Raw genomic sequence first — 19,381 nt, 5'->3', positions numbered from 1 at the left:
TTCATGGACACATTGACACTGAAGACACAAATTGTGTGCGACTGTCTCACAACATTTTGCAGCAGTAATGTTAATGATATTGTGCAAATTTCATTGGCTAATTAAGTCCGTCAGCAGATTGCGTTTTACTGCACTCGGTCACAAGTTCAACTACTTTCAGCTCTTTTATAACAGACTGGGCTGCGGTTGTTGGGTTGTTAAAAATCCTTCTGGGACAGATATAGTAGAGAGCCACCAACGACGCTGCCATCAAAGGAATTACAAAAAAACAAGAAAACACTGGTGTCTACAACACAGTAAATGATTCATCACCAACAGCATACTACTGCCATTTTTTTTTTTACAAATCGTCTAACATTACCAACTATTTTTAACCTCTAAATATTTAATGAAACACTTGATATTATTAAAACCTCTGTAGGGTACCTCATGCTTAATCGTTAACATACTGTTAAATAACTAACTGACTAAAACAGTATTTGGAAAGATTGAGCTTTGGCACAAAAACGACAGCACTCATCTCACCCCCCCCCCCTTTGCGTTTTTGTGTGTCCTACCCTCCTTCCTCGGTCTGCTTGTGGATGTAGGCCAGTATGTCAGCAGCACGACCAGTCCCCTCACACACCACCACTGGCACAGGAGGGCTCTCCTGAAGGTACTCCAACACAGTCGGGATGACATTGGGACCCCCCTCAAAGATCAGGGCCACAACAGGAACTCCCTGACCAATTCCTACAAGAAAGAAGAGGGAGAGTGCCCTTAAAGTTCAAGTTTATGTTACATTATTCCCCCCAGCAACAATGTCATTCACACACACTACAGCTCCACCCAAGTGACAGTTTGTGAGAGGTTGAGATGATAATGGCCGGCTCGATGTTATCACCTAGTTTCCAGTAGACAAAGACACACTGACTTAATAATGATAACACCATGGGGTTTAGTCCTGTCTGAAGGGTATATAGGTCTTACAGTAATTAATGACATGAACTGCCAGCCAAATCACTAATCAACTTGTTTCCATGTGATCAGTCTTGGGTTTTATTGGTTGCACTTCCCGAGCACAACTTCCTGAAGTAAATTCAATCCAACCTACATAATGTTTCACTGGTGAAAGAGCTATACAAATTATTATTTGATTTCCACAACAAACAAGTGCACACCTGTCCAGTTTCACTTTACAGGCAGTACAACACGTCAAAAAGGAATAAATTACTAAACTGTATTGCTTTTGGTTTAATTGGGAAATTGATGGTCATTTTATTTCCCATTTGGTGGAACGGTTCTTTGAAAAGAGGCTGAAATAGAGTTGCTAATTTGCTGTGTGTATGTGCATTTAATCTCAAGGGCACGTTAGATTATACTCATTAATAATAAATAAATAATCTTTAATTGTCCTTGTCTATGGTCATTGAAGCATGACTAGTCAAACTATGGGCGTTGAGTCGAGTGTTGTTCCAGTCTATGTGTGATATTGCCCTCATATTCTGAGTATTGGTAAATTTTTAACAGAAACAGAAAGCACAACGCAGAAGTGGGTTTTTTTTGTTTTTTTTAATAGGACACTATGGATTTCAATAATTTAATGGGCCATGTGTGGTATTTAAACAAAGAGTAGACTAGTACATCAATAAGCGGATGCTTTTGGCTTTCCATGACAAATAATGTCACTCATTAGAAGATCTCCAGACTGCTTTTGCAGATCTAAAGTGTAATCTCTTGTTTCTCAGGAATCCAAACAATGCAAAGTTTCCAGTTTTACTTACGTGCATGTATTCTTTGGAGGTTGATGTGCCTCTCTAGCTCCCGCCGCAGGTTGACCTCAGCGCCGTACTTGCCCACCGTCCCATCATCCACCAGGAGGAAATGTGAATGCAGATTGTTGAGAACGTTTAGTTTGCTTAGAGGGTTCAGCAGCGTCTGATACGGAGCGATAATCTGCAGGGAGACCATGAAACTCAACATTAAATAGATATAAATGTTATCTTAGGGACAGAGATCTTTCAAGATAATCATGCAATTACAAGTTTGTAAGAGTTGTATCTTACGTCTCTGCCAATGAGGTCATTTCTGTTTTCAATGACTCCCCAGGGTGCGATCCCGATAGTGCAAATCTTCTTTGATGATCTTGAACAGTGCTCTTTGAGAGCATCTCCCACATGCTTTGCCACACCTTTAGGAAGGATGCATTAAACAATCAATAAATTTCATTATTTCTTGTTATTGCTACTTGACCATCGTCATACTTCACTTAAAATTCTGACTGGCATTTAAACAATAAAACTGACCCCGCTACATATAAGTGTGCTAGTTACTGTAGGTCTCGTTAACCATGCATGGGAAAAGAAATAGCCACGACACCTGAGCTTCTGCAACCAAAATGCCACAACAAGCACATTAGTCCTGGGGTTGTTTGTGAACCACAGTCCTCAGCTAATGGAGCTCATGGATTCAGCAGTAATTTGTGAGCTAGGAGACCATCCCAACTGGCCAGGGTGCCAGAGAGGCATTAAGTAAGTAACCACAGGTCTGGGTAATTGACCCTGTGAGTAATGATTTAAACACTATGATCAGACCACACCATCTTAACGCCGCGCTGTGGCTGCAGACACACCTCGGCCGCGACACGCAGCCAAATGACACACTTAAGAGCCCCGTATTACAACTTCTGCTACATCAGCGATTGACAAGGTGGCTGTGTTTACGCAGGGTTGTGTACAATATAAGTGTGAGTGAATGTTCATTCAGGGAATCTGTAAGGGAGCAGGGGAACAAAGTAAGAGTTAATTCAGCTGCCATACCTATTCACCAATAATAATACAAAGTCTTTACTACACTCAGAGGGCAGTTTAACATTTACAAGTGCGCTGTGATATTCCATTACTCTCCCATGACCTAAACATTTATTGCTCTCTTGTTCGTTTTTCCGTTCAAACAATGATGAAGAGCGTCATTGCAAAGCATCTAACATGTTAGGCTAAATATTATGAGCATATATTTTATTATTCAAGTTAAGTTTAATATGAATTTGTTTATTATAACTTCATGATGCATTTGTTTCTTATATTACGGAAACTGATAATGTAGCGCCCACCACTATCTGGGCGCAGGTTATGTGGGTGAGTTTTCAGTAAATGTTGGGATCTGAAGCCGTGGTTGAGATTCAGTCTTTCACCCACTATTTTAGCACTTTTACTGGCATGAATGGATTTTTCGTTTCGTTGCTTTATGAAGTTAATTAAGAACATTGTCTGGAACATTTCTGAGTGTGTTAAATAAATGAATCAGATTTTTCTCAAAAGTTATTTGGAGCAACCACTTATTTAGGGCCATTTAATCAACCTTTGATGTAGAAAAGATGATGCACAGCCGCTACAGCTGAAAGAATAAGGCTAAAATGGTCATAACAATACATCTAAGCAACACATTAATTTAATGGAATACAGAAATGTAATTATAGTCAGATCTACTCATGCCCTAATGATGGGGCAGTGATATTATAAGCCTGTAACATTCACACAGTCAAGAATTTTCTGTCTTCCTTCATTTGGCAGCTGCAACGATGTTGCTTTTAGTCTGGATTGTGTGTTTAACTTCTACGCATTTGTCTAATATTATAGTTTGCTCTCCATTTGTAAAATAATGCCGCTCTGCTGTCAGTAGACTTGTCCATGTTTGCCATTGGCCACCTGCTGCAAACACCGCCCTTTGATGTGAACGTGCTCATGGCTGGATCAGGAAACCCTGGGCTGCGGTCACACGATGTTGTTAGTAGATGACCAGCATCGTGTGACCATTTAGCGTGATTGCGATTGTTAGGGTTAGTGAAGCCAGATAACAAAAAAAGATATCCTGGGTATGTTGAACTTGCTTTGTAGTATAGGCCCCAGGTGCACGATGCCAAACGTAAACAAAAAAACATAGCTGACCGTGAGAAACTGATGTTTCTTGTTTACACACGTTCAGTCCCCATGGAAGCGACAACCCCCATGGAAAACATCAACTAAAATGCAACTTAAAGTATATTTGCCTGTATTTAATTAAAATAAAACATACTATCATAGTAAAACCTGATCTGCATGTAGACTAATCTCAAAATATGTCACAATGTTTTTATTTGGTAGCTGGTTTGGTAAATAATCGTAATAAACGTAAAACATTAGAAATATACGGATTACCTACTGATGTAGCTAGACAGGAACACAGTTAATGAGAAACATATATTTATTTCACTCGCTTTCATTAAAATGGCTGTCTTTTTAATTAACATTAGGGGCAATGCTGAGTTCAATTGTGTGTACACAAGAAGAAACATCAGTCTGCCATGTGTTTTGTTTATGTTTTGCGTCGTACACCTGGAAAGCTCAGAGGTTGTAAATTTCAACTGGAAAATTCCGACCTCCCACCTTGACAGGAACGCAGCGTAAGACACTTGGGGCAGAGCTGTGGGCTGCGACGTGCAGGCGTAGGGGAGTGTGCGTTCAGTTAAACAGGTGTTGCCTTGCTTTTGATGAAATCAAGCTCGCTTTGGTCCGCACTCTCTCACACAGTGGTAAACATTTTGGCTGCTGCTCCGAATGGCATGAAAACACTCATATAATTTTTTTTTTTTTTTTAGTAATTGTAGATTTTATATTTTAGAAAACACAATGGAGGCAATAGTCTGAAACACAAATCCAGATGTTATTCCATAATGTGTAGGGACCATGTGTGACAATGTAAAATGCTCTGGCTTCAAATAAAAAACTCTCAATTTTCTGGGAACAACACATCCAGCAGGGTTGGGGGATATCCTCGATGATTAAAATAATCTCTCTCTGACTACATACCTGTATTGACCCCTCCGGTGAGAATCCAGGCCCCGGTAGTGACTGCAGCTTTGATAAGGCCCTTGCCCACCACCTGCTTAATGCGTGGGTGCAGCTCAAAGTTCTGAACTCCTCCATGGACAGAGATGAGAATCTTAGGAAGCTCCATATGCCACTCCTTCAGCATCAGCCGCAGGATGCTCTCCGGCTGTGAGTCGTGGGACAAACGCACATACTGCCGACAAGAAAAGCATGGTCACATGAACACATAAAAGCAGAGAAAAGCAACATGCCTTCACATTTGAGAAGCTGAAACCAACAACTGTTTACAGTTTTTGCTTGAAAATGTACTTTTTTTTTTCCATTTCAAGCTTGAAGTGGTTGATTAACCATGGCACACCAAACACCACAATGTTCTCCATGATTTCTTTTTAAGTAATTGACATAAACACAACCCCACATGAAGGAAACACCTTGAAATATTGTGAGACAATGTTACCACCATCCATATCAAAGACACTTTTAACAGGAAAAAACCCTCCAGCAGAGAAGAATTTGCCCTCCTACCTTGGCTCTGTACGAGTGAGACCCTCCCTGGAAGTTGACGACACCATAGGCGTCAGTGGGGCTCGCCTCTGTGTGTTGTTCCACCGACCACTCCTCCGCCGCGGGCATGGACAGGTTGGGGTTTTCACCCAGCTTCACGTCCGAGTACTTCGAGGCCAAGCTGGCTGTGAAGCCAACATGTTGCCGCACTAGCCGCCCACAGCAGCACCTTGAGGGTGAACAGAATCACTTTTAATTCATAGTTTAATATTCTTATCTAAGACACACAGTAAACTTTTTTTCCTTTTCCATAATCAAAAAAGTATAAGGAATGTATTGAACAGAGTCTTTATCTGCTCCAACTACAGTTGTCAGCTAACCTTGGCTAACAGGCCAACTAGCTAACTAATGTTTGTGGTTTTACAGGTTATATTAAAAAAGCCATGTTCACAACTGGACAACCACTGTGTAGAATTTCCGCACTGTGTAAGAGCAGGTCCTGAATGCTACTATATAAGAGTTTAGGCTAAAGTTAGCAACTCGGTCCCGCAACCTATTGGATTAAGGGACACTTGCACACCAGCCGACCCCAGCCAAACAAGTTATCCTAAAAGCCTTCTCTCTTGTAACGTGAAAAGTAAAACATGTGACTGGAAAATACAAACAATAAAGCACACACATGTGTCTTCCTTGTCTAATGTGTGTGTATGTTAAAGTCAGTTGAAGACAAGTTTTATCCTAACAAAGAGTCATGATGGCAAAGTTTGATAGACCTTCTACTACTACTAACCAACCCAGCCTTGTTGTTTTCTTTCCTTCTTTAATTACCTTAGGCGAGAATGTGCATCCTGACACACAAAGCCTGGAAGTTAATAGTTTCCTGAGGAGAGTTGCTGTTCAGTGGAATTACACTGTAATTGTGTGTGTGTGTGTGTGTGTGTGTGTGTGTGTGTGTGTGTGTGTGTGTGTGTGTGTGTGTGTGTGTGTGTGTGTGTGTGTGTGTGTGTGTGTGTGTGTGTGAGTGTGAAGAAATCAATTATCTCAGGCTAATCATGTCAGAATGAGTGAAACTTACCGGACTAGCTGTTGGCAAATCTGGCATCCTGGAAGGCATCTGGAAGGAATTTCACAGCAACACACAATTAATCAATTAATTTAAATTTAAATATATACGAACCACCTAATTATGAAGAACATTTGCAAAGAAAGATTTTAATGGTCTGATCTCTGCTAGCGAGAAGACGTTCTCACTAGACATTTGAGGACATTAAGGAAGGTTATCTGTCAGCTGGGCAGGCAGCCCGGTTAGATTGGCCTTTAACCAAGAGAACAATATGAAACCTGCCAAGGGGACTCTCACTTTGATCGCAGTCACATGTAGGCCTTTGGCCCAATGTTAAATGGGCCCCATGTTCACTAACACCTCTGAATCATCTTCGAGCAGTGGCACGTATTGTAGTTAGTCGAGAAAAGCCAGTGGCAAATAATTGATGTAAAAGAAAACATGGAGAAAATAATAACCCATTCCAACTTCTTGAAAGTGTAACTAAAAACAGAAATGGCTTACACACAAAGGTAGCGGTTAAATAGTAAATATGTGTAATTGTGGGAAACTACTTAAAGACTTCAAGTACTTAAATAAATAAATCAACATTTTGTTTGTACAATTCTTGGTTATCTAACATTTCTTCATAACTGCTTTACCTTTAATTGAGCTATTTCTTATGTGCTTCTCATGCATACATGGCACATTGGGAATGAGCGCAAAGCCAATGAGAAGCCTTCCATTCAATTTTAACACTGCTTTGTAAGATTCCAGTAAGTCTGCAGAAAAGTCCTGCTACATTTGACAAAAGAACATCCACATCAGGTCTTCACATTCACACAGAAAATTTTAATAAAAACAGTATACAAGGAAATAAATTAGGTTTAAACTGGATTCAGATTTCGCTGAATCTAATGAGTCACCCAAATGCTAAAATCCAAACTTCTTTAAATATCAGACTGTTAAAAGATTAATAACATCCTATCTCTAAGACTAGAAGATGTGACACACAGGCTCATCACTGGTCTTGCCTCTCAACGCTGTAATTATAGTGACAGACACAAACATTAAAATTATGTAGAAACAGACTCATTTACTCTTTGGAGAGTAGTGGTTAGGGTTTGGGCCTTCTTTAACACACACCATACAATTACACCGTTTCCATGGCTATCACCACAAAGCAGACTGCAGTACATCTAAGAACATACCTGTGGGGGTCCTTTGACACTGGAAGTATGTACACACATTCCCTCTTGGTGAAAGTGCTTTCTATCCAGGGTTTCTGGGACTGTGGACAAACAGAAACAGTCGCATGTTGTGAGCAGTTGACAGCAGCTGATGTTCCCCATGTTTGTTTTTACAGCTCTATTATGTTTTTTCATTCAAACATTCAAGCTGCTAAGCAAATTGCCCCCTGAGGATGTTAAAAAAGCAGTGCTCCTCTCTGTATAGTAACTGAGTGTTTGTACAAACAGTGCTGGCTTTATATCCATTGTAGTAGTCACAAAAACAAGGCATGCACGAAAATTAACATGGGGATAACTAAAACGAGGGGAGTTGTCTGTTATAATTCAGTTAGGGCAACTTTCTCTGAAAATAATAAACCCCAACCTCCTAAAAAGGTAGCTTGTAACCCCTTAATCCAGGATCAAGTATATTACAGGCAAAAGCAATTAGAAGGTTTAATAAATGAAAAACACACATTTGCTAGGCTATATAAAATAAGGACAACTACAGTTCAGGAGGCAGCTATAGTTGTCTGCCGGCATTATAAACAAAAATATAAACTAAATAATATAATCTCATCTTGTATGTATGTATCGCTATTCTTTTAAAACAAGGAATTACATCACAGGAATTTTCAATTAATGTCTCATGCCTTCCTGTTCCCCCTGTACAGCTCAGAAGGACCCATGAGCGATTAGCGCCATTAATCCTTCCAAGCACAAAGAGGGAAACCTGCAAAACTGTCACCTGCTTACACCAAAGCCTTTCAACTATTTCTGAAACTCAAACAATAGTATTACAATAACTGGGGATAGGAATGTTGTGAACCAGCAAGTCCTTTTCTGCTATGGTTAAACATAGACACTACTGAAACAGAAGACTTGGCATAAAGGAATAGTGTCTAAATATCAATCAATCATTATCTGTCCCTAAAGGCACATATCTCTGGTGCCAAGAGTCCCAGCCATACTTCCTCAGGTTCTATGCTACCTACAAAAAAAATTGTGTTTTTTTTGAAAAGTCTAAATAAACAGGTCATGCCGCCGCTTGACCCATGACACCGAGCCACTGAGTGTGTACCTGAATGTCCTCCTCTTCATCTCTGTGTTTAAGGGCTTTGTACAGGAACATACCAAGGCTCCTTCATGCATCTCCCGGACAAACCACAGTCACCACAGCCTCCCCTGAGCACTGGATCATCGCCAACAAATCACTATACTTCTTCCGCTCTCTGTCCCTCAGAAGAAATTTCAATATAGGTCTCAGAGACTACAACGATGCTGTTACCAAACAGATCCAGCCTAGGTAAAAAGCTGAGAGATCTTTGAGAGTTTGCAGCCTACAAACTCCATCCACTGTTAATCTGCAAGAAGCCACTCAGGGGGCAGATGAATGTGTCTGAGACCAACTAGATATTATACTCAGGCTGGGGAGAAAGCAGACAAGGGAGGCGGGGGTATGGAAGAGGATTAGTGGATGGGCAGAGGCTTCAATGATATATACCTAGTTGTCTACTAAAGACACACCACCAACTGTGATTCATGGCGTACACACACGAAACTCTCCCAACAACTCAGGCCACACTAAACTCATTTCAAAGAGGACAGCATAACAAAACTCAAATCCAGGTCAGACTGAAGGCAGCAAACTAATGTTAACCCCGTATACTAAAGTAACATGATGGCACTCACAACATGGGTTCACATACAGTATTTACATAAGGCGGTGGTTCTGAGGCTCATCTCACATTAGGTGTGTCCACACATGACATAAAGCAATCCTGATAGAATAAACATTTGTCACAACAGTGGGAGCACTGATGACATTTATGAGTTGGGAAATAACAACATCAAACACAAATGTCTCAGACAGGTTGTATTTTAAATGCTACGTAGACCTACAGCTATACTGCCGACCAGTGGCATCAAGCTTATTGTTGATGCCACTCATTTTATTCCCCCATTTTGTTCGCCTACTGCTGATTTTATAACTGTTTTTCCGAATACTTATCCTAACAGTTGACATGTCTGAAAGTGTAAAGGTATTGTGACCTGGGTGATGATCTGATGTGTGTGAGGCTTTTTGTAGGTGGGAATTATCCATTTCAATATGGATTTATGTTTTGGCTGCAATTTGCCAGTAACCATCAGTTAGCCACAGTGCAGAGACAAACCTTCAATTTAGCTATATTATCAAAACCACTTATTTAGAGATAAAAAAAGTGAGTTCACCTGGAAGGTTGATAATAATCCCTAAATCCACAAAAGAAATGCTGTGTACGCATGCATAGCTGTAAAAGTAATACAGAGGTTCTAAAAAACAGTTAATGTTGCACTCTCCTTTGAAAAGGAATAGCTCATTATTTTTGTGGCGAAGGGAGAGAGCAGGCAAACTGATTCGAACCTAGGTCCTCAGGGTACCAAACATGCAACTTTACCACCAAAGAGCCAGGCTCGTTGGCATGGCAGTCAGAGCACATACTCATCCGTAGTGATGGCGCACAGGTCGAGTCGCTATACCAATAAAGTCACCTGTGGCCATGCAATGATGTAGGGTGCACACCCCAGTTTAAAACCCCAATATCATCAGGCAATCTGATCCTACAGAATCTTCTTGCCCAGATTCAAAGTGACAGACAACTCTGGCGATCATCCAGAATTCATTGAACCAGTTACATTCATAACTCTTGTTCCTTCTCATTCTTCCTGACCGCCAGATGGCCCTTTGGCAGCAGCTGACTTATACCAGCAAGGTCACGAGGAATGCTTACTGGATGTAAGCTGATGACAGGACTGTTGCATGTATAGCATGTAGCTTACTTAGACAAGTCTTGCTGGGTTAAAATACTTATGCCCAAAGAACAATGAACAGATAGGGAATAAGCGCCTTGTTCCATGCATTCTTGCTGAAGGACCCGATGACACTTGTCGCGGCGGACATATCAGCTGGCTGGACGGCAATGATGTCCACACTGCTTTGTATGTGGCTGGCCCACCTTTCGGGGGGGACTCAACCCGAAATATTACCAAAACAGAGGCGCTTTTCTTGTTTGCCAGTCTTTTTACGTTATCCCCTCCACTTGCAGTCGCGAAAGAGTCCATCCTTTCTGTGTGTGTAGTGAGAGTGTGGGTGAGATAAAGAGAGCGTGCGGCATGTTAATGCAGCAGAGAAGAAGAAACCGTGAACAGGGAAGTTAAGCAGTAAATGTGTACAGTGTATGTTACAGTTTGTCAGTGAATAAAGGCTGCGGCCAAAAGACCCCTTGGGGGCTTGTTTACCAGCTACTGGAAAAGTGAAGCTGGTTAGCCCATTGTCGTGTTGGGGATGATGTCAGGCAGCTGAAAACTTGGTGGCAACAGGCACCGTTGACGTTGCAGTGAGTGCAGTAAGGTACGTTGAACGCACATGGTTTCCATCCCAGAACTCCAAGACGTACAGCACTACTGACCTAAAGGCACAAGATAAGTCCGCTTCAGTATGCTGAAATTATATAAATAAGCCGCAGAAGTTTTGGAAAACAAAACTGGACCTTTTTGGCACGATAGATCAGCGGTATGTCTGGAGGAAGAAGAATGAAGCATATACTGATAAGAACACTGCCCAAAGTTAAGCATGGCCGTGGCTCGGTGATGCTCTTGGGCTGCTTTGCATCCTCTGACACTGCTAACCAGCAGCGTATGGAAGTTAAGATGGATTCATTGAAGTTGGAGGATATCCTAGGAGAAATTGTTGTGCTGTCTGTGAGACAGCTGAAGCTTGTGCGGCATTGGACCTTCTAAAAGAAAGATCCTAAGAATACCTCAAATTCCACCAAGGCTTGGTTGCAAAAGTCGTCCCAACCCCAGGAACATTACTGAACTGGAGGCCATTGCTCATGGAACATTCCCAGAAGCTGGTGTCTGGCTATGCATCTTGTTTGCAGCAGGTCCTGACAGCAAAAGGGTGCTCTACTAAGTACTAAAGATGCTTGCCATGAAGGGGTTGAATACTTTTGAGACTGGAGAAGTCAATATACAGTGGGGAGAACAAGTATTTGATACACTGCTGTTTTTGCAGGTTTTACTTACAGAGCATGTAGAGGTCTGTAATTTTTATCATATGTACACTTCAACTGTTAGAGACAGAATCTAAAACAAAAATTTAGAAAATCATATTGTATGATTTTTAAATAATTAATTTGTATTTTATTGCATGACATGAGTATTTGATCACCTACCGACCAGTAAGAATTCCGGCTCTCACAGACCTGTTAGTTCTTCTTTAAGAAGCCCTCCTGTTCTCCATTCATTACCTGTATTAACTGTACCCGTTTGAACTGGTTACCTGCATAAAAGACACCTGTCCACAGACTCAAACAAACAGACTCCAACCTCTCCACAATGGCCAAGACCAAAGAGCTGCGTAAGGACATCAGGGATAAAATTGTAGACCTGCACAAGGCTGGGATGGGCTACAGGACAATAGGCAAGCAGCTTGGTGAGAAGGCAACAACTGTTGGAGCAATTATTAGAAAATGGAAGAAGTTCAAGATGAAGGTGAATCTCCCTCGGTCTGGGGCTCCATGCAAGATCTCACCTCGTGGGGCATCAATGATTATGAGGAAGATGAGGGATCAGCCCAGAACTACACGGCAAGACCTGGTCAATGATCTGAAGAGAGCTGGGACCACAGTCTCAAAGAAAACCATTAGTAACACACTACGTCATCATGGATTAAAATCCTGCAGCACACGCCAAGTCCCCCTGCTCAAGCCAGCACATGTCCAGGCCCATCTGAAGTTTGCCAATGACCATCTGGATGATCCAGAGGAGGAATGGGAGAAGGTCATGTGGTCTGATGAGACAAAAATAGAGCTTTATGGTCTAAACTCCACTTGCCGTGTTTGGAGGAAGAAGAAGGATGAGTACAACCCCAAGAACACCATCCCAACCGCGAAGCATGGAGGTGGAAACATCATTCTTTGGGGATGCTTTTCTGCAAAGGGGACAGGACGATTGCACCGTATTGAGGGGACGATGGATGGGGCCATGTATCGCGAGATCTTGGCCAACAACCTCCTTACCTCAGTAAGAGCATTGAAGATGGGTTGTGGCTGGGTCTTCCAGCATGACAACGACCCGAAACACACAGCCAGGGCAACTAAGGAGTGGCTCCGTAAGACGCATCTCAAGGTCCTGGAGTGGCCTAGCCAGTCTCCAGACCTGAACCCAATAGAAAATCTTTGGAGTGAGCTGAAAGTCCGTATTGCCCAGCGACAGCCCCGAAACCTGAAGGATCTGGAGAAGGTCTGTATGGAGGAGTGGGCCAAAATCCCTGCTGCAGTGTGTGCAAACCTGGTCAAGAACTACAGGAAATGTATGATCTCTGTAATTGCAAACAAAGGTTTCTGTACCAAACATTAAATTCTGCTTTTCTGATGTATCAAATACTTATGTCATGCAATAAAATGCAAATTAATTATTTAAAAATCATACAATGTAATTTTCTGGATTTTTGTTTTAGATTCCGTCACAGTTGAAGTGTACCTATGATAAAAATTACAGACCTACCAAACCTGCAAAATCAGCAGTGTATCAAATACTTGTTCTCCCCACTGTAAATTGCATTTTAGCTGAATTTGGGGAACCCACTTAAAGAATTTGTTGTGTTGAGCTATTTTAATTGCTTTTGTTGGACAAGTTCATTGCAAACAGCTGAAAGTCTGTAAATATTGACAATAAACATGATTTGCAGTGGAGGTTGAATAATTTTAATAATTTTGTAGATGACACATTTCTAGTTATCCGAAGATATAGAAAACAGTTGGAAGAAATGCGCCACAAAAGGGGCAAAAATTAGTACATGCGCCCGAGTGTAATGTTTACACTTCACTGCCCGTTCGAGCTGGGGCCGATAAATACACGTGACTACTGTGTCATTTAACCCGGTTGTGAATGCCGATTGTACCCTTTCATACTGAAGACAAAAGTCAGATGTTAATGGGTGTTTTTTTGACCAGAGCATTGATAGCAATACTATTCAATGCCAATGCTAGCTTCTTATCTAATCTAGCAATACATCTTATGAGCTGCAGCTCATTGACTCTAAAGTGCCCCTTTGGTTACTGAATTAGTGACCTAATCAGTGCCTGAAATCTGACTCACCGAATAATGATTCACTGTCTGCTGAACTAGTGACAGGGGTGAGACACACCCTACACCTTAAGGGAGGTCTCTGTGCCACGCTGTAGAATAATCATTTCGATAAAAGCGCTGGTGTCGTCTTGACCTAACAAAGTGTTAATGAGGCGGATCAAGCCGGACTGCTAACCTTGTAACCATGGTACCTGAAAATGTCAGGCAACAAAAGACTTGAGCACTTTAGAGCCCCTGCCAAAAACACAACCTCTCGCTCTCCCACTTCCTCGCTCCCTCCCTCTTCCTCTCTGGCTTCTTTCTCTGAGCTCCACGGTTTATGATTACTCTGTTCCTGTAGGAAATCTAACCCGGCACCTTTCTATCTCTCTGGGTTCAACTGTGTAGGATGCTGTGACTTTTGTTTATGGTGCGTGTGTGGTCATGTTCATCTGCCCCTATAGGCGCTTGTGGGAGCGAATGTGTTCGTATGGAGAGACACAAATTTGATCACATGCTGTCGCTTATTTTCCTCATCATCTCCCAACACACACACACTGAACTCTTGAAACTTGCCAGCGGAGCTCTTCCTTCCCCCTCCTCCTTTTTCCCAACATTGTAACGAGGCTGACTGGCCAACCCATCATTCCCCTGGTCCTGCCTGACGTAACATGCAGTGAGATAACATCTGGCTTGGCAATTACATTTCCATTAGAAAGAGCGGAGGCTACGGGGTAAGCAGTTTAGTGTGATAAGTAGCCAAAGAGAAAAGTGGTTCTCAGAGAACCAACAAAAAGAACAAAATACATTTTTGCTGTTTTATTTTTTCATCATTAATTCTGAGAAATTGGTATCAAAGGGTTTCCTATTTAGAAGACAGAAATAAGGTTTCTGTTTGAATAGATAAATTTATCAGGAAAGTAAGAAAAGTATGAACTTGTCCAAGTGTCTCACCTTTCTGACTATTTGATTGGTATTAAAGATTTGTATAACAATAATTGCCACTGAACTCTTGGTATATGGCTATAGTTATAAGCATGGAAACAGAAATGGGGCATCCTCCACGGTACAGTGAGCAAAAGGCTCCTCATGAGTGCTTTCATGCCATAACCTTAATTCCTCACTGCGGTTTCTCTTTGCATTAAGTCGCATCACAGGAGAACTGCAGTTGTACACAATTTTTCAAACAAAAATGGCCAGGAATTCTCTGGTTGTAGTTTTTAAAATGTGAATATTTGCTAGTTTTATATGACAGTACATTGAGTACATCTTTTGGTTTTTGACTGTTGGTCAGACAAAACAAGACATTTGACAATGTCACTTTGGGTATAATCTGAGGGAATTTCTTCATTATTTTCAGACATTTTATCAACCAAACAATTAATCGAGGAAGTCATCGGCGTTAATTGACAGTTGCAGTCGTACAATCAGTAACACAGAAAAACACAGTGATAGCAACAAAAATGCTGGTGTCACAGCTGTTTAAGCATTTCTCAAGTCATTTGAGACCAATACAAAGGCAAGTCCAAGTCAGATATCAAGTCCTGATTTTGGTGATCTAAGTGTGGCTCAAATCCAAGTCTCAAGTTTACAGCTCTGGCTAGTACTGCCTGTAAAACATGTTAAATTCCGGATATTAAATAGTGTGATTACTATCCCTTTGACAGAGTCAAAGCAGAATCAAAATAGACATTTATATTGGCTTCATTCAAAGAGAATATATCACACACTATGAGTCGTTTTAACACAGACAGGCCTCATCAATTTGCAATTCTTGCCACATCTTAGAGTAGTTGTTCTGAGATGTAGGCCTATAAAAAGAATGTTAAATGGAGGGAGAGAGTTCATTATAGCCTTCAGATAAGATTCCTGGAAGGCTGCACACAGAAGCAAAGTCACTTCATACAGTCATGAGACCAAAGTGTGACGGCTCTCCAGCTCTTGTCCCCCCTGGACATAGCTCTGAAAGACTGCACGGCATGGGCCGATAGCATGCTGGCACCCTGAGTCCTACTTGAAAGCAGCTGTATAACCTAGTAATGTAGTAAGTGATGGCTATTTCTTCCCAACATCTGGTGCTGATGGTCATGCGAGCCTATGTAAACCCAGGTTAAACCAGTCAAAGGATAGGAGATAGCAGCAGGGCCACTGCCAAGTTAATACCTCTCTTCTGGAATAACAAAGAGAGGGACTACAAAAGCATAAACATGCATATTGCTCTTTGCACACACCATCAAATAACTGCAACTTAAGAGATAGAAGGTAGTAGGTTGGTATTCCCTGCAGAGCTCTATGGGTAGTACACAGCACATGCAAGTCAGCTGAATGCTTGACGAGGAGCTACAGCTCTGCAGAGCAAGCGGAGGGTGGAGGGGGGGTCAGCTGGATAAGAACTACAGGGGAGCTCTCCATTCATAAAATCAACAAACTGACACTGTGACCAATTTTTTGGAAAACCAAGTCCAGGGCCATTGGAAAAACTTTATCAGTCATCTTCAAATGGGCGTGTGCGTGCAGTGCAAAAGGATTAGAGCATGAGATAACAGAGCTCAGAGAAGGAGGCATGCCACAGTGTTTCTGCAGGCTGAAACACGCAAGCAGACACACACACGTGCTCAGTACACAACTAACTTAACACTACTAGCAGTGCTAGAGTCGTTTCTGGAGCACAACAAAGTGATGCAAGACTATTTTCTACCAGCTCACAGAGCGCTAAAGCCCAAGCTGATGACCAGTTCAACCATCTACCATTACATAACAGACAGTGACTTGCAATAATAAAGCTCCATTACTAATTTGTCTGTCTGATGGACCAGCACTGGTTCATCAGGCTGCTCATAGCAGCAGCACAGGAGTGTCCCTCATCCAGGGGTAAGCTGGAGCATGTGACCGGCTCAGGCCAGCACTGTGAGAAACAAGACAGTATTGCACAGAGGCAAAAGACTGTCTGCTCAGATTAACGAGGACATCACCTCAGATTTGGGTAATGATATTTTCCTCGTCTTACAGGCCACAACACAGTTAAAAGAGAACGTCTGCTGAATCTATCTGACAGTTCAATTTGAGCTAAAGGAGCAAAAAATGTGATTATATATATATATATATTTATATGAATATTACCCAGCTCTCACACACTGTGTAACTTATGTACTACTGACTCACAGCTCTGGCCACAGCTCCTCAGTCTGCTAGATCAGACAGGACTAGACAGGAAATTCTTTGGGAGAAAGAGGAGGCCGTTCTTGACACGAAGAGGGAAAATTACACCTCACAAACAATAATGTTGAGACAAGTCTTCAGCAAGGTCTGCAGAGGGCCTAAAATATTTAACTCCCACCAAATAGCAAACAGTCGTGAGTGGGCGCACAGATGTCTAACAAAAGGTATGAGATAAAGAATGCACTATTTCAACATCTCTGAACTTTTCCCGGAGCTGGCGGAATTAAAAGCATACAGCTGAAGCGGACTTGGCAGCCACTCAAGGTGGCATTGACGTGTTACTGGCAATGACAGCGTGTCTTGTCAAACATCTGGCGGAAATGTGTTTTAAACACGTGGCAGCTGCTCTGAACTGAATCTTTTTAGTGTCTAGAGGACTGTTTTGTGCAGAGGACCTCTGTTCCAGTTGTTTTATGACAAAGAACCCGCTGCTAACATCAGCCAGCTACCGCCGCTGCCCTAGCTAACGTTAGTTAGCTTAGGTTAAGTACCTAGCATTTAGCGCTAGCGAGCTAGCTATTTAGCCTGCTAACGCTACGCCCGTGTGTGACTTGGGGGTTTTCTTGCTAGACACTATGTCACCGTGTACACTTTACTTATCACGTCCGAGAGGTATTATAGCGGTACAGTCAGCAAATGCCTCCGGGATCTCGGCTGGTCCCTGACAGGCAGGAGGGGAGCATGCATGAGGAGGGGGGGGGGGACCTGCCACTCAAAACCCCAGATCAGTCACGACGATCCTTAGCGCCAATTTCACTATAAAACCTAGAGGAAAGTGTTTGAGTCCTCAGAGAGGATCACATACCATTCTCTTCACCGTTGAGACTCAGGAAGAGCTGTGTCGTGGCTTTTATCCATCTATCGGCGGTGCTCTCTGTTAGCCTTGGAAGGAAAGCCCGGTGGACGTTGGAGAGATCCGCTTCGGCTGCAGCTCCAACGGAAGGTTGCTTTTTCATAATTGTGCGACTCCAAACTGACGCTGCATGACGAGCCAGCTGACTCAGCCAGCACACTGTCACATGGCCGAGGCGGAGCCAGCGGCCACATGTGCGCTTTGTTTTACTCCCTAATAACTACAAAGAGCCAGCAAAAACACACATCAAGTTAACTGGCCTCTGTCTCACTGACTGACTTAATTATGAACTGCTCTAAAATAACAAGGGCACCAGTGTCTTTATTAATGGTTAATAAATCTTATACTAATAATACGTTATAAATCAGAGGTGGAACATTAACAGAGCCCCTACCCATAAGACATTTTTTACCAAATAAATAAGTCAAATTCAATTCAGAATAATAAAAGATGCAATAATAAAAACATAACTGCAAGTTTCAGAGACTACCTCACTGAAATATGATGGGACTTAAATAGTGGTGGTGCAAGATTTAAAGTGACAAGCACAATATGTTCATCATAAACCCAATAATGGGAAAACATATACATCTAAAGCTGATGATACACGGGGCAACTTTTTGAGCAATGTTGCTGGGCAATGTTGCTGGTGGCAAGTCCGACTATGTTTTGAACGGATAGCGGTGGTGCGGGGCGGGTGGCGTAGTGATGGGCGAAGGGGATTACGGTAGTAATCTTTACTCATTACCATTGACGGCAACGTTGCTCTAAAAGTTGCTCCGTGTATCATCAGCTTAAGACTTATTATTACATACAATACATTATAATAACATTTTATATAGTACCATGGTACATGTACCATTATACTGTCACAAAATACCACAGAACATGTACCATGGTAATGTCAAAAATACTACATACTTGATACCATGGTGTTTGGGTATGTTAAATATATGGTATATGGGCCAATATTTAATATCACAATGGTATTCAGGTATGGTATTTGTACCCCTTTAGAATGTACAGAGGCACATGAAATAAAATACTGAGCTCAGGCAAACAAAACACACAGTTTCTCACAATTTGTTTTATTTTTTTTAAATAAATTTTGCTGGGTATTCTTTTCATGATCTTGGCCACATTTAACAACTTCTGGCGATTACTTTAAACAAAGTCCTAACCTACTAACCCTAAACCTTTATTAATGACTTAATAACATTTATAATCACAGACTTGACAACCTTTTGGAAAGTGAGAAACCTCTGAGCATTTTTAAATGTTTACCAACATTTACAACTGCATTATTATCAATAGACAATTCCCAGCCAAGGGATCCATTGAACATCTAGCAAGATTTATTAACCTGGCAACCAAAACTTATTAATGGACTGGAATTGTTCCATGAATAGTTATTTATTAATCAATAATAAAGCCAGGTTAAGTGTGACTCATTGGAAAGTGGTAACCTATAGGGGTTTCTTTGTTTTACAGATATTAAGTCTATTCATATCAACAGTTATAAATGAGTCATGTCACAAGGAGATACTGGTTAGTGTTTGGAAAGAAAGAAAAC

The 19,381-nt window shown here is 41.6% G+C and overlaps 1 protein-coding gene across 2 annotated transcripts in view; it reads right to left on the bottom strand.

Annotated features, from left to right (window-relative positions):
* trpm7 (transient receptor potential cation channel, subfamily M, member 7) overlaps positions 1-17,947 on the bottom strand; it is a 48,851-nt gene extending 30,904 nt beyond the window's left edge. Inside the window, exons 1-8 of one of the 2 annotated variants that reach the window (XM_038701808.1) lie at positions 17,761-17,947; positions 7,605-7,684; positions 6,427-6,465; positions 5,373-5,580; positions 4,827-5,040; positions 2,046-2,170; positions 1,764-1,935; positions 558-732 (exon numbers count right to left, since the gene is read on the bottom strand). In XM_038701808.1, coding sequence (XP_038557736.1) covers positions 558-732; positions 1,764-1,935; positions 2,046-2,170; positions 4,827-5,040; positions 5,373-5,580; positions 6,427-6,465; positions 7,605-7,684; positions 17,761-17,763 — 1,016 coding nt within the window. In that variant the 5' untranslated portion in view covers positions 17,764-17,947. The remainder of the gene's footprint in view (positions 1-557; positions 733-1,763; positions 1,936-2,045; positions 2,171-4,826; positions 5,041-5,372; positions 5,581-6,426; positions 6,466-7,604; positions 7,685-17,760) is intronic. The other variant, XM_038701807.1, reaches the window with a different exon arrangement.
* Positions 17,948-19,381: the final 1,434 nt, after the last annotated feature.

This window comes from Micropterus salmoides, unplaced genomic scaffold, assembly GCF_014851395.1.
Source record: "Micropterus salmoides isolate LMB-PRFRI ecotype aquatic unplaced genomic scaffold, ASM1485139v1 Ms_hic_scaffold_6, whole genome shotgun sequence".
Taxonomy (NCBI): domain Eukaryota; kingdom Metazoa; phylum Chordata; class Actinopteri; order Centrarchiformes; family Centrarchidae; genus Micropterus; species Micropterus salmoides.
This window is presented reverse-complemented; position numbering and strand designations above follow the sequence as displayed.